The 15,439-nt window shown below is 38.7% G+C and overlaps 1 protein-coding gene across 1 annotated transcript; it reads left to right on the top strand.

The window, feature by feature from the left end:
- Positions 1 to 2,513: 2,513 nt before the first annotated feature.
- On the top strand, positions 2,514 to 12,040 carry LOC135205158 (probable cytochrome P450 49a1). The gene is made up of 10 exons (XM_064235523.1): positions 2,514 to 2,682; positions 4,018 to 4,252; positions 5,446 to 5,562; positions 6,277 to 6,353; positions 6,763 to 6,958; positions 8,221 to 8,389; positions 9,281 to 9,450; positions 10,585 to 10,663; positions 11,104 to 11,309; positions 11,886 to 12,040. The coding sequence occupies exons 1-9, from the start codon at positions 2,514 to 2,516 to the stop codon at positions 11,179 to 11,181; spliced, it is 1,290 nt and encodes a 429-aa protein (XP_064091593.1). The 3' UTR covers positions 11,182 to 11,309; positions 11,886 to 12,040.
- The last annotated feature ends 3,399 nt before the right edge of the window (positions 12,041 to 15,439 follow it).

Here is a 15,439-nt window from a genome sequence, read left to right as displayed (position 1 = left end):
AACCTGTAGATACAAGGAATCAATCACCATTTAGGCACAACAGGTCAGAAATTGGCAATTTTTAATCGCCATTTTAGCAAAAAAAAATTGTTATAAAACATGGTGTGCGATTTGCTCAAATGTGCTAAACGAGTCTGGGTGACCCATAGTACTCCCTCTCTCTCTCTCTCTCTCAATCTTTTTCTCACTCTCATCATCAGACAGACGGCCACAGTCCACAAGTTCACTGTTCGCAACCGACCGCTTCTTCCTCCTCCTCGACAGTTTACAAGCCGAGCAAGTGTATAGTGGACCGGTCCTCAAAACTCGGGTTCCTACTAGACCTCTATAAGTTTAAAAAATCCGAATAATTCCTACTTTTCAAAGTCATTTCTTCAACTAAGCGATCGTTAACATGGACTTTGTAAGTCGCTTAAGTAGTGAGAGTAATATTGATATGTTTTAAATGTCATTCAACTCTAATTCAACGCTTATTTTAAAAGAATTTTAAAGGGTTCTTACGAGTGAGGAAGGATTAGGTAACGCATCCTAGGCGATGTTTACAAGGACCGTAGAGTTTGTGTTGGTTTTGGTAAGTTTTTGTTTGTTTGTTTGTATGTTGCAGTATTATCCACGACAGTGATTTTGTTTTGTGTTTTATTTACTCGTTGGGCTAATGTTCTAGCTTCTCTGTTTGATCCAGAACTTAAGTTACTTTTCCAAACGGTATTAAGCTGGCTTTGACGAGACGTGCTGTTATTGGGGTTAATTGATGGGTGGGTGTGGGGGGGTAGGGGTAAATAAGGGTGGTTTGGGACTATGCTGGGCAGAGGTTGAACGTTCAGGAGAGAGAGAGAGAGAGAGAGAAGAGAGAGAGGGAGAGAAGAGAAGAGGCGCGTCCTCGGATAGTTTGAAATCCTACGATAATTTTATTAAATTACCAAAGAAATAATGGACGAAAATGCCAAAGTTAAATTGAAATTGGACGGAAAATAAGTACATTATAAATCGCAAACTCATCAGTAGCTGTTTAAATGAAATGCAATTACGAAAAACATATTACCTTAGACTCAAAACAATCAATAAAGACTAAAATATAAATCATTATGGAGAGGTTGGGGTATTTTTAATATCTTAAAATAAAAGTTACAATGGAATAAAATTATTCTTATATAAATGTCACCAAAGTACCTACTCCCTGTTAGCACATACGCAGTAGTGGGAAATAGTCCTCATAACGTCATTAGGCCTATACGCATCGCCAAAAATCCATGATAAATTAATCTCACGGGAGTTCTGTTGCTTGAGAGTGTAATAGAGCATTGGAAAATGTATTGAAACATTCTCTCTCTCTCTCTCTCTCTCTCTCTCTCTCTCTCTCTCTCTCTCTCTCTCTCTCTCTCTCTCTCTTTTTTACACACATAATGAGGGGTGGGGTGGGTATACCGTTTAAGTCCAAAGTACTAGACCTATGTGTAGCTTTTGTTTGGTGAAAAACCCAGCAACTGACAAAGCTTGTGTAAAATTTTACATTTCGTCGACTTTATCAACTTCATAGGAGCACCCACTTGATCTATGGAAACCTCTTATACATGCATGGAATGTTAGAAAATCAGGAAAGGATTGATATTTGTGTCCGACTGTGGGGAATAGCCGTTCGGTCGTTAGCTTCACTCGGAGCTTTATCTATTTTTCTTAATAAATTCAAGTAAATAACTTAAGGCTACTTAGTATAGTAATATTAGCGTTAATGATAAGTAAAATGAATAATAAAATGAAACTTATGAATTAAATTACTTAAACTAGGTAATTGCCCAATAGGCCTTAAGTTCGCGCGTGCGTAATATGTACCTGTCAAAGGTAAGAAGTCAATTACCTCGGAGGGTTACCGCAGCCACGGCGAACAGTTACAGTAAGAGTTTCTCATTAGCAAGGCCGGCATCTACATTGTAATAAGAAATTAACCCAGAACAAAACTGAACGTTCTAACTCCAAGACAACGACAATTTTGGAATACGTCAACGTCAACATTTGTGATAAGTGCTTTACATTATTATGTATCTTTGGCCATGTCTAGGGAAAAAGGTAATGTACGGCAATGTCACAAAGTTTTATTAGTGGATCTACTCTTTAATGTAAGTTGTTTTGGTTGTTGAATAATTGTTTTGTTTATTAAATATAAGTAAGATTGAAATTAAAATAAATTACGTAGAGTAGACTATAGAAACCACTGGAAAATCCCAAGACGGCCACGTTTTTTATCATTATTATTATTATTATTATTATATTATTATTATTATTATTCAGAAGAGAGACTGTTCATACAAACAAAACTACAGGACAGCCTTGATTCAAGCTTCCAGACACTATGACGTTTGAAAGAAATGGCATAGGATGACAGGAAATAAAGAAGCGAAATAAGTAGTCCTATCTGCGCATAATCCTTCAAGCAGGCCTATACAAGTCTAGAACGCAGACTCAGTGATTAGGGATAGATCAGGATCTATAAACTTTTTATCATTTCTTTCAGAACAATGCTACTCCGTGGCACTGATCACACCGGCTCCTCGGAATGGTGTCTGCTTCGTCTTGGAGAGGCAGGTCCTTTTTCGGGAGTCTGCCGTGACGAAGGCCAGCTACAGGTGCCCGGTCCTAAATCCTACCCGATCATAGGATCCCTCTTGGAGATCTTATCTGATAAAGGTGGGTGTGAGCATCGGTGTTAAGAAAATGTCGCCTGTGGATTGCATGATATGTATGGTTTATGGCTGCTTGTCTAGGGACTAAGCTCATTGTTTTTGACATTTGTAAGTGCTACAAGTGTTTCTGCACACAATCAGATCATCAGAGTGCCCCGCCCAGAATTCCTGTCCCAGTAATTCCCCTGACACTAAGAATTCCTGTCCCATAATTCCCCTGGCACTAAGAATTCCTGTCCCAATAATTCCCCTGACACTAAGATTATCATGTCACAGTAAATTCCCCTGGCACTAAGAATTCCCTTTCCCCAGTAATTCCCTTGGCACTAAGAATTCCTTTCCCAGTAATTCCCTTGGCACTAAGAATTCCTTTCCATAATTCCCTTGGCACTAAGAATTCTTCCCAGTAATTTTTCCCCCCTGGCACTAAGAATTCCCTGTCCCCAGTAATTCCCCTGGCACTAAGAATTCCTGTTCCCCATAATTCCCCTGGCACTAAGAATTCCTGTCCCAGTAATTCCCCTGGCACTAAAATTCCTGGTCCCAATATTCCCTGGCCACTAAGAATTCCGTTCCTAATTTTCTTGGCATAAGAATTTCCTTCCATAATTCCCGTGGCCTAAGAATTCCCTTTCTTAAATAATTCCCCGTGCCAACAATGTCCATTAAAAAGTAGTAAGAACTTAATATGGATGGTGAATGGTGTATCGATTGGCTGGCATTTTGGATAAGACCAAAAACAGGCAGAGTATGATTTATGATAAACTCTGCAACTCGTGAAAAGATAGTGTTTGCAAGAGTAAGCAGTTTAGTGTATGCAAGACATCACAATGTTTTCAAGGTACAGTGAAACTCAAAAGTAACACTGATTTTTAATAAGGTGAATGAAAGCTGTTGATTTGTTTGAAGCACTGGGGGTAGAACTGTGATAGCTGCTGAAATAAAGTTTGATATGTGGCCTAAGATTGAAACAGAAATTTGGAGATAAAAAGGACTGGTAAAAAGGTTGACATGGGTGAAATGATTAATCATTCTGTTTTGAGATGGTCCAGTCAAGTGGCTAGAATCGGGGACTGTGAACATTCATGAAAATGTGAGAAAATATGACAGATGCTGACATATCCTGTGAGTGTTGGTGTATTCATACAATTATTATACTACTGTATGTAAGTATATAACTTGATACAGTACCACTACTACAGACACACACTAGCTTTCTGATCAGTAAAGACCCTGTATATGTACCATTTTCCCACAGTTCCTTACCTTAACCTAACCTGCGCAGAGGCGCATGAATATAAGGCGTTCTTGTAAACCATTTCTACTTCACTTCACCCAGATTTCGACAAGCAAAACATCTACCGGTACTTCCAAAAGCTCTTCAGAACCTATGGCCCGGTTGTCAAAGTGGAGTTTCCTGGCAATCCTCCCTTGGTGCTCATTCAGAGACCGGAGGACGTGAAGGCGATGTACAAACTCACCGAGAAGAGTCCGGCGCGGGGCGGAATGTTGTCTTTGAAGAAGGCGAGGTACAACAACCCTTACTTTCAGAAGAAGGGAGGAATTGTTGTAGAGTGAGTATGGTGAACTTTAGTTCACTGACAGGCATGTATAACTCTTCTTCAGATCTGATTTGATTTGCAGTATTTACAGTGATTTATTATCATAACTATTTTCTGAAGATGAAATCTTTTCATATGGAACAAGGCCAGCAAAGGGGCCACTGACTTGTAATTCTTTAAGCTTCCAAAGAATATTAAGGTGCTCATTTATGGAACAAGCCACCCAAAGGGGCCACTGACTTGAAATTCAAGTTTCCAAAGAATATTAAGGCGCCTCATTAGGAAGAAGTAAGACGAGGTAGAGGAATACAGAAATACTAAAACCTAACCAGGGGTGGAATTTATCCATCTTTTGTTTGTCACCTTTGTAACTTTTTAGGGAAAGTGACCTTTCGAGGGAGAAGGGGTCTGGACTGCAATCTTGACAAACATTTTTTGTCTGAAGTGTTTTTGGGGTAAGGTCTCTAGCCTCATGCCCTGTCCTATAGGCTTATGCTGCTGGCACCTGGGCATATCTTGATCACCCTTCCATACACCAACCTAATGCACTATTAAAACAGTGAAATACTATTTAAGACACCAAATGGCAAACTTTAAGTTTTAAAGACTACATTTTACTACTAAAGTTATTCTGAATGTAATTAGGTGTACTCAAGGTACTGCTAAGCCCTCATTCTGCGGTAAAGTAGACTATGGCAGTTGATGTTTTCCTATGTTATTTTACCTACTGAACAAGAATTTAAAGTAATATTTATTCGGACGACTGTAATTAGCCCCCAGGGAACCAGTACTAAACACTGGGGGGAAATACATTGGGGCGCCCCAATCCCTAGTGGATGTCGTATCCGCAGTTACGTTCCTTGCAGTTCATGCGGAACTATTCTTTAGAATTACCCTGCAAGAAACTTAACCGCGAATACTGACATTCACTAGGGATGGGGCGTCCAATGGTATTTTGCCGTGTTTTGTACTGACCCCTGGGTGTTACAGTCTTCCAAATAAATATTACTTTAAAATTCTTGTTCAGTAAGTAAAATAACGTAGAAAAACGTCAAACTGCCATAGCCTACTTTACCGCGGAATGAGGGCTCAGAATTACCTTACTCATAAGCAATTCTTCAGTTTCTACCTTATCTTGTCAACAACCACACACAAAAGCAGTCTCCTTCCAGGAAGTTGAATCTAACCTTCTCCCACTACTACAGGGATGGCAAAGAATGGTGGAGGGTTCGATCGAAAGTGCAAGTACCCTTGATGAAGCCGAAAAATCTCTGCTTATACATAGAGGAGATGGAGAGGATTTCTCTGGACTTGATACACAAGTGAGTCATCTTTCTATGAATCTATTTCTTGTATACCCTTTCAGAGCCTGGCATTTTTTTGAGAAAGATTGCTAACCCTATGCACTCGTCTAGCTGAGATGTGGCCCCACCAAAGCAGGTTGGGTAACAGGTACGTATATATATACCATTGATACACAGGTCAACAGAGGCATTTAGGGACCTCACGGGTTGTGCCTTAAGCAGAATGCAATATTAATTTTACTCCTGGTGGCTACATCAGACCAACACGGACCTAAAATAACCTGTATTAGTTCAGCAAATTTTAAAATGTACACATTCTCAAGTCAATGGGAGTGTGACAACAGAGGAATGTTTACATACCCCTAATGTTAGAATGTGTATACTACATTCTTAAGGCATGGGAATGTGACAAAGTAAACAGTCAGGGTACCTAGACCAGTTTAGCAACTGTCATAACGTACACAAAGACCAACTGAAGTAGTACAGTATATTTATTAAATACTGCAATTATGTCATACCTAGGGCAGATCGTCAGACTACACAGACATGGCTGCTCTACAACACCTCATCTGCAAATTGTTGATTCTACCAAACTTCGTTCATGACTGATTACCAATCTTTATCTGATATTTCTCGCCAGTGTTGTACTTCCATTGCAACTCCACAAATCTATGAGTTGAGAAACTTAAATGTTGAGATGGAGGATAAATTACCACTCGTTTTTGTTTTCAGAGTGTCGCGACACAGAGACGAAAAAGGGGAGGTCACCTTAGATTTTCTAGAGGAGTTACAGAAATGGGCATTAGAAAGTAAGTCAAAACGTCCTTCTCTGTAATAAAATTGCTAAACATGACATAAAGATAGTAAATGCGGTAGTCAACAGAGGTACTATAGTAGATTCACGTCACCGTGCATCAGATGCCTAGGCCCCTTATGACGTTCTGATTGGCTGTTGATAAACCAATCCAGGGCTGGAAACTCACTCACTCTCTCTCAAGAGTTTTTTTCAGCCCTGTGACTGGCTTATCAACAACCAATCAGGAACTTCTTAAGGGACTGGCCTAGACATCAAATGCACAGAGGATGTGTATCTACTATAGTAACAACTGTACTGTTAAAAATGTCTCAGGGCAGATGTGACTGACCTAATGCTTACTCAACTATATTTTCCATTTCATTTTATACACTGATGCGTTGAAATTTTCAAATTTATCTTAGGTGTCTGTTTTGTTTCCATCAACCAGCGCATTGGGTGTTTCGACGGGGTAGTAAACAAAGATTCGAAGGAAATCAGAGATGCTGCCATTGAACTCTTGGATGCCATCTTCACCTGTGAAACAAGATCAAAACTATGGAAGATTTACCGTACAGAACCTTTCAGTAAATTGGAGAAGTCGCTGGAATTCTTAACAGCGTAAGTCCACAACCCTGGCAGTTTCAGCCTACAAATATCTTTCAAATTGTGAAGTTGCTTTGAGCCTTAGTGCGGTCAACTATTTTTTCAAACTTTGCTCATAAACCTTGATAAAAAAGCTAGAATTCACCGGAGTTTCTGACAGCATAAGTCCACAAAACATTATAAAGGGCAAAGATCTTATTATCATATAAAAATTCGCTGCTGTAATTCCCCTTGTTGCCAAAGATGTTTGTGATCTGACTGATTTCCTCTGAAGCCTTAGTAATGATTGTGCATGAGCATACGTTTTGGAGTATGATATCGCATTTAACAATCGGTACCTTGAGAAAAGAAAAAATTCAGATCAGTCTGAAACATTTATCATTTGACTTTATATCTATACAAATTAGTCCTAGACAGTAGTAGTATATGAAAAGCATAATGCAGTTGACCCTCGGGATTTGTGGGGGATGCGTACCACCCCCCTCCCCCACAAATACTTGACACCCCTCTAAAAATGCATAAGTACTATAGCTGAGTAAATATTTCAATAGCTATATCACAAATAATGCATTTAATCACGAAAATGATATGACAATACTACAGAAATTAGTGGATATTTCTCTGTAAAATTCAATGAGTTAATGAAATTTTTTAGAATAATGTGGCTATACGTTCCACAGAAAAATCTGTGAGAAGGTTAAGCCAGAAATCCGGAACCGCGAATAGGCGAGGGTCCACTGCAACTAGAAACATCTTTGAAGCTGATCTCAATGAAAGTACAGGCAGTCCCTGGCTTATGACGGGTTTGGCTTACGATGTTCTGACGAGCGCTTCAATTATATGCATCAGAAAATTATATCCAGGGTTACGGGGCTTACGATACCTTTCTGACGGAAGAAATATGACTCCAAATATGCAAAATAATTAATATTTGAAGGTTTTTATATTGAAAAATGCAATAAATATGCAGTTTACTAAGTTTTTAATACACCAAAAGCATTAAAAGTCAGGTTTTCTTAGGATTTTTGATGATTTTCCGGCTTACAGGCGAGTCTCAAGAACAGAACCCCTGTCGTAAGCCAGGACTGCCTATATTATATTGCTTCAAATCATTTTACAGTTCTTTAAAACAGACTTTACGATCTGTTTATTCCCAATGAATTTGTGAAAACTGATTTCAACTCTGATTAAAAAATTCAAATTGATGCACCTGAATAATACAGAGTGGTAAGTGATAATTTAAAACTCAGAATATTAAAAAAGACATGTCTTTGCAGGGTCTGTGATAAAGTACTCCACGAAACCAAGAAGAAGCTAGCCAGCAGGAAAGACAATCTATCTGAGGAGAATCTCAACATCATGGAGCACCTGCTCTTGTCAGGGGGACTGACACACAAGGACATCGTGACCTTTATGATGGACATCATACCTGGAGGGACGAATACGGTGAGGCTTCACTTCTCGGTTCCAAAGGGGACGCCACCGGCAGTGTCTCCTGCTCGACACACTGTACTGAACGTAGTTTCTCTGTGAGGTCCCTTGGGTCCTGCTAGCGTTGCTCTGTCATTTTAATCCCCTGCCAACAGAGTGAAGGTTGTATATAGTGAATCCAGATGTGTGTATTCGCAGCTTTCTCACCGGAACATATATCCCCCGTCATTTGCGGAAGATTCACCTATTCGCGGTATTTTCTATGAGAAATATCCGCAAATTCCTGGTTTATTTGATCAATTTCATCATAAATTGCACTTTTTGTGATAAAGCTGTTAAAAAAAACCAGGTATAAACATTCATAGTGGATTTTTCTTGAGTTTTAACTAACAAAATAGGCAGTTTTAAGCATTTATGTAGGGGTTTCAAGTATTTGCAGGTTCCAGCTATTTGTGGGAGTCTGATACCCATCCCCGTGAACACTGTACAACCTTTGCTTCATTTTGCATGCTACTGTTCCTGTGTTCATATCTTTCTTTCTCTCTGTCCATAAGCATGTCAATCTCACTTGCTTCATCATCAAAATTAATCCCAAGTTTGACTAACATTCCCTCAGCCCAAACTTGATACATTGGTAGACCACCATGCATAGAGAGACTGTCCTGTTTGTTCTTTGCCATACACCATTACAGCAACTCCCATTCAGTGATTGAAATCAAAAACTGGTAGGAAGATAGACAAAATCAGGAGAAGGAACCTGTGCACCCACTAAATCTGTCTTTTCTGTCACAATTTCCTGGAGTGCTGAGGAACGTTAGTGCAAAAGAATATTAATCCCAGTTTTAAACTTAGTTTCATGTACTCAATGAATGGTCATTATTAATACTATTCCTTCTCAACAGAAAGACATCGGACAATGTTGCTGTCGTTTTATACCTCTTGGCCAAGAACCCTGACGCCCAAAGAAAGTTGCAAGAAGAGCTAGACAGAATACTTGGTGATGGAGAGGGACCAATTACACCTAAGCAACTGGCCCAGCTTTCTTATGCAAGGGCTGTACTGAAGGAGGCAAATCGGTAACTGCTTATGCTACAATTAATAAAAGTAACGTATACTGACCGACGATTTAAACTGAAGTAGGGATTCGAGGTACAGTACAAGTGTTTGCATAGGGGACCACATTCTATCATTGGAGTTTCACTAGGTGCAACAGGTCTGTCATCCCTTGAAAGTTATATTTTTGCAGACTGGGGTCATATTTGATTCATTAGTTACTCACGAATAAAATTTTTTTCTAAGGGTGCCTCTTGCGTCAAAGACAAGGGCTCACTGATGTCAGTGTGGGTTAAATATGGAACAGATTACAGATCCAAAACCTGTACAGTTGACACCGCCTGCCCTAACTTCGGTTCCGGATTTGTGGCTTCACCTATTTGCAGATTTCTCCGTGAAACTTATGTCTGCATTGTTTGCAAAAAATTTGCCTATTTGCAGAATTTGTCGATGATAATTATTCATTAAGGACTGTATTTTATTATTATTTTTTACTAAATACATTCTTCATGATACGACTATTGAAATTAGCATCTTTTGAGGGGTGTCAGGCATTCGCGGATTCTAGCTATTGTGGTCCCTATTGTCCACGAATTCTGGGTGTTGCCTGTATATATATATGCATCTTTGAGTAGGTGGATTTTTGTAATCAATGATCAGATTAAAATTCTTAGTTATATCTTAAAGAAATACTCGAGATGAGCGCTTTTCAGCTCTATAAAATAATGACTGATATAAAATTTGTCACAATATACAACTGAAATATCCGTGATTGTACATGTTTCGCTTAGATGGAAGATAAAATTAGAAGAACGCTGCTTTAAAACACACACAAGTAACACAGGCTACATAAGTATTGGTATTTTTTTCCTTCTACCATTTTATATGCCATATGTTTAACAACTCGCTTAAACTGAATGTTAAATGCAAAGTACGGGTTAGTTTAGGTTAGGGACTAAGTGTAATAGCTGTTGGCTGTTAGGTATTAAGTGCAGGCTTAGATGCAGGGTCTTTGTGACTCATGAGAAAGCTATACTCCTGAAATATCTTACACTGGCACAATAAAACTTTCTATGTAGTGTAGACAATATCTAGAAACGTATATAATGACATGAATAGTAATATAAACAGAACTGCAATGCTACTTTTACTTTCAGGGTGATGCCACCAATGTTTGGACCAGTAAGGTTACTCCAAGAAGATATACAATTCAGAGGATATGCTTTGAAAAAAGGGGTGAGTGTGGATGATCATTTCAGTTCAATTTTTGTATTGGTACAAATATGTTATGGCTCAAGCAGATTCTTTCGGATGGTAAAAGGAGTCGGAAATTATGTAAAATTGTGTCCTTCAAGATAAGCTTTCTTTCCTTCTTCAATTTTCTTGATGCCTGGAGCTATTTTACATGTAAAAAATTGAATAGGGAAGCAGACGACTAATTAGGCCTTAGTTTTCAGTATGGAGCTGACAGTTTTTCTAAACGCTGCAACACTTCTACTTATGGCCAAGTTTCAAGTCAGAGTAACATACCTGACTAGTAGTAATATGGTACCACTGTACATCCAAACAGTCTGATAAATATAGCAGTGTACTATATAGCGTTTACGTTAAAAACTACGCTGCAGTAGTAGTATGCAATATACTTCCTTCAAACCCTTTCTCTCTTATTCCTCTAGTGGTCTGTCCTCTTCATGAACGGGCTCCTTGGGTGGGAGGAGTCTGTTTTCCCTCAAGCTGATAAGTTCATACCCTGAGCGATGGCTGCGGAGCAAAGCCACTAGGAGACATTCACCCCTACACCATCCTGCCTTTTTCACATGGGACCCGCATGTGTATTGGGAGGAGATTGGTTGAACAACTGATTTATATTCTCATGGCAAGAGTGAGTTACTGGAATCTTTAGCATTGCAAAATTGTATGTTTTGACTTGACCTCGTCAACCATACCGACATGAGTGAATAGCACTGTTGATATTAATTCAGTATAGTTCAGTTTGTATTTATTACCTGTAAAAAATTAAGGACAAATATCCTGTACCCCTTCAATTAAAATGCCTATACCTGTGAATACACAGTGTTGCGCTACGAAATCAGTGATAATTTTAGAGATACAGTCCATAGAACAATTCACGAATTGGTGAAAGTTCCCGCTTAAGAGTGACAGATATGTTCCACAAAAATCCGCGGGAATTGACGAGTGAAAAGTGGGTGTCCATTAATCTGTTTGTCCAGTATAGAAAATTTAGACAATCAGTATTTACTGCTGTTAACTGCGTACATTCAGGACACAACTTTTTCTTAATTTCAAGTAGAGTATGAGGAGTCTAATCTGTGGTCTTTGCTAGACAGGTTCAAGCCTCATGGCTTGTTCCACACCTAAGTATACTCATAACGGATGACTGAAATACTGACCTCTCTGCAATACCTAAAATTTTTTTTCTCTACATTTCCCATTTCAGCTATTCCATCGGTTCAACTTGGAGTGGAAGCACCCGGACATGGTGAGAGAGTACAAGGTAGTGTTTAGCCCCAAAGGACCGCTCAAATTTACGCTCTTGGAGAGATAGCTAGCTCCTGCAGGTGAAGACTACCAATGTGATATGAAGTTATAATAATGCAATAAAGGTAACAAAACATAATTATAATGACTGCACAAAGGATAACCTGACAGCAATAAAGATGTAATATTACATTAGTTACTGAAGAATGAGGTTTTTGCACTAAACTCCATACCAACGATGACCATGGCCACATCACCAAGTTGAAATACTTCGTTGTTCAGGATTGCATTTATGCAGTAGGATTTAAATTTATATTACTGAGATTTTTTTTATTTATACATGTATCTATCTATCTATCGATCTACTATTTTATATATATATATATATATATATATATATATATCTATATATATATATATATATATAATAATATATAAAAAATCCATTAAATATTATATATAGATATAATATATTTATAACATTCCAGTTGATTTAATTAATTAACATTTCCAAGTTGATTTAGAGAAATTTTCAGCATTATTAATTGTAAATAAAAGCAGCAATATAAATTATGTCTAGCTTATACCAGAAGGCACACAGCTGACACTATCATCATAGTATACACATACACACACACTTACACATAATCATTCCTGGGTCTGAATTGCATTCCATGCTTGTCAACCATTCCTTCATGGTAGGGTTTATTCACTTGAAATACAATAATGCTCTGTATTTTTATGTAATATATTCAATCCATGTTCTTAACTGTCCATTACATTGATTGGATATTTACAGCCCATTGCTTTCAACATTTCTCCCAAAACAATCCGGAATGATGTGAACTAAAAACCAACCTTCACTTACCATTCTTTACTTATTTTGTCAGTTCAAAAAACAGGGAAAACCTCCAAAATGCTTATAGTACCTGAATATTTTAATAGTTTCATCACAAAAAGCACATTTAGTCATGAAATTGATATGAAAACACAGAAATTTGTGGTCTCTTTGAAAAATACTGAGAACAGGCGAATCCCCCCCAAATAATTGGTAGTAGATATGACTCCATAGAGAAACCCTGAATAAGCGAGTCCGTGAATGTTTAAAACGCAAATACACACTAATCCTTCCTTCGTTACACACTAAGCAAGCAATCCACCTTCAAAGACCACCCAATTTTCCTCTCACAATCAATATACACAATGAAGTCCTATAAAGATTTGTCACATAATGTTGTGTACGTTAAGTGCCATATTCTTGTAGTGAAATTAGGTGAAAAATTTTATATTTTATATGGAGACATTTATGTAGTATAAAGGTTAATTTGCATGCTATATGTTGTACAAACTTTAAAAAATTGATTGTATTCAATAAATCTTTTGTTTCATGAGTATTTTCGTAAACAGTTCTCTGTGTGTGTGTCAATCTCTCTCTCAAGAAGTTTAAGCAATGACCTATTACATTTTGATAAATGTGCAAAGCAGGATATTCTCTTTCTGTTAACTAGACTGAAATGGCTGTCACACTTACATACAGAAGAGGCCTAGTCCTCGACTGTACTAGAACTCTGTGATCGGATTTCGACTCTGAATTTCGAGTAAATTTTGCATCAGAGCTCAAACTAAGTACAAACAGGCATTTCCGTAGTTTTTGTGGCTATCTAAACTTAACTACCTTTCGATTCAATCATTGGTCCCAAGACAACTGTGGCAGGCAAGCAGAAGAGGAAAACAGTAAAACCAACAATTGAACTTGAGATAATTGAACATCTGTAATAATGGTAAACACTGTAGGTAATTAAAGAGAATCACTAGCAATGTAACTATTAACTATTAATACTGTAAACAAAACTACTGTAATTACAGTAACTAGACGTTAGGATGAGCTTAACTCTCACTTTGTTACAGGTGTATGATCTCTATTCGTAATTCTAAAAACTAAGGACCTTTATAAACCGAGATAGTCCTGTTTTAGCCAATCTACACATGGAATACTATGAAATTATAGTAATAAATTCAATAAAACCCCAAAAACATGCTGTGGATGAGATACACAGATATTCTAAAATTTTGGGATAATAGGTTGGCCAATTTCAACGAATTCCTTTCAAAATAAAGGCATTAGTGACCAACATCAAATTTAAAGTTGAATGGGAAACAGACAACAAAATTCCTTTTGTGTTCTAATAATTAGACACACGACAGAATACAGATTTACCATATACAGAAAACCAACGTTCTCGCCTTCATACATTCACTACTTTAGTTATGACATTTCTATCAAGACAGGCGTAGCCAGCAACCTATTCTTAAGAGCACAAATTAGTTTCCCAGACTTCCTGGAAAATTAATTTTAACTCATTTGTAAGAAGCTTTCGTCTTTAAAGGCCTGTCCACACGACCGGGCCTGATCGGCGTGATCCAGGGTTGATGGGCAAATTCTGGCGGAGTTATCAGTGGAATGTTTTCCACACAGGTTAGGCGATGGAGAGGTAGGCGTGCCCGATGATGCCAGTAGTGTGTTCAGTGCGGTATGATAAACATGGTGCCTACCGCAAAGAAGATAGTGTAGCATGATAATTGCTTTGTGTGTGATGAAAAAGAAGAGAATGTGGTGCAAAGAATGGCTCGGTAAAAGAAATGTATATGGTTCACGTTACGTCTGCCAGGGTTGAAGCTCAAGCCATCGGGCACCACCATGGTGATTTGCTAAAAGACCCATCGGGCAATTTGACGGTTTTGCCGTCATGGTGCCTGTTAGAGGGGAAGTCCGCCGATGAGGCCCAATCGTGTGGACAGGCCTTAAGATTTCCTTGGCCATATAATTGAGAAAGCAATCCATAAAAGAAACTTAATTTTCTACCGACCCCTCTCAAGAGGACACCAGAGAGACCCAACAATAAAATAAAAATCCCACACCTGGACAGGATTAAAGGCCTGTCCACACGAGTGGGCTTGATCGGCGTGCTCCAGGGTTGACGGGCAAATTCTGTCGGATTACCCGTGAATGTTGTCCACGTGTGAGGTGATGGAGAGGTGGGCGTGCCCGATGATGCCAGTAGTGTGTTCAGTGCGTATGATAAACATGGTGCCTACCGCAATGAAGATATTGTGTAGCATGATAAATGCTTTGTGATGAAAAAAAAAAGAATATGGTTTGAAAGAATGGCTCGGTAAAAGAAATTTATATGGTTGATGTAAGTCTGCCAGGGTCGAAGCTCAAGCCATCGGGCACCACCATGGTGATTTTGCTAAGGACCTGTCCACACTGGCGGGCATCGCCTGATGGACAAACACAGTTCCCATAACCCGTTCCGCTATACTGACACCAACCGAGTATTGAGCCAGAACAATGCGATTGTCTGGTAACACTGCTTCAGAAGCGAGAGAAAATATAAACAGCTGGAAGTGGCCGACGGCTATGCCCGCAAGTGGGTGGGATAGGCCTTTAAAAGACCCATTGGGCAGTATGACGGTTTTGCCAGCTAGAGGGGAGGTCCGCCGATCAGGCCC

Source organism: Macrobrachium nipponense, chromosome 48, assembly GCF_015104395.2.
Source record: "Macrobrachium nipponense isolate FS-2020 chromosome 48, ASM1510439v2, whole genome shotgun sequence".
NCBI lineage: Eukaryota > Metazoa > Arthropoda > Malacostraca > Decapoda > Palaemonidae > Macrobrachium > Macrobrachium nipponense.
Note: the sequence above shows the minus strand (reverse complement) of the source record. Positions and strands in the feature narration are given on the sequence as shown.

Coding starts and splice junctions, on each gene's coding strand:
- LOC135205158 (XM_064235523.1), top strand. CDS start 2,514: ATGCTACTCCGTGGCACTGATCACACCGGCTCCTCGGAATGGTGTCTG. Junction 2,683..4,017: donor GGAGATCTTATCTGATAAAG/GTGGGTGTGAGC, acceptor CACTTCACCCAG/ATTTCGACAAGCAAAACATC. Junction 8,390..9,280: donor TACCTGGAGGGACGAATACG/GTGAGGCTTCAC, acceptor CTCAACAGAAAG/ACATCGGACAATGTTGCTGT.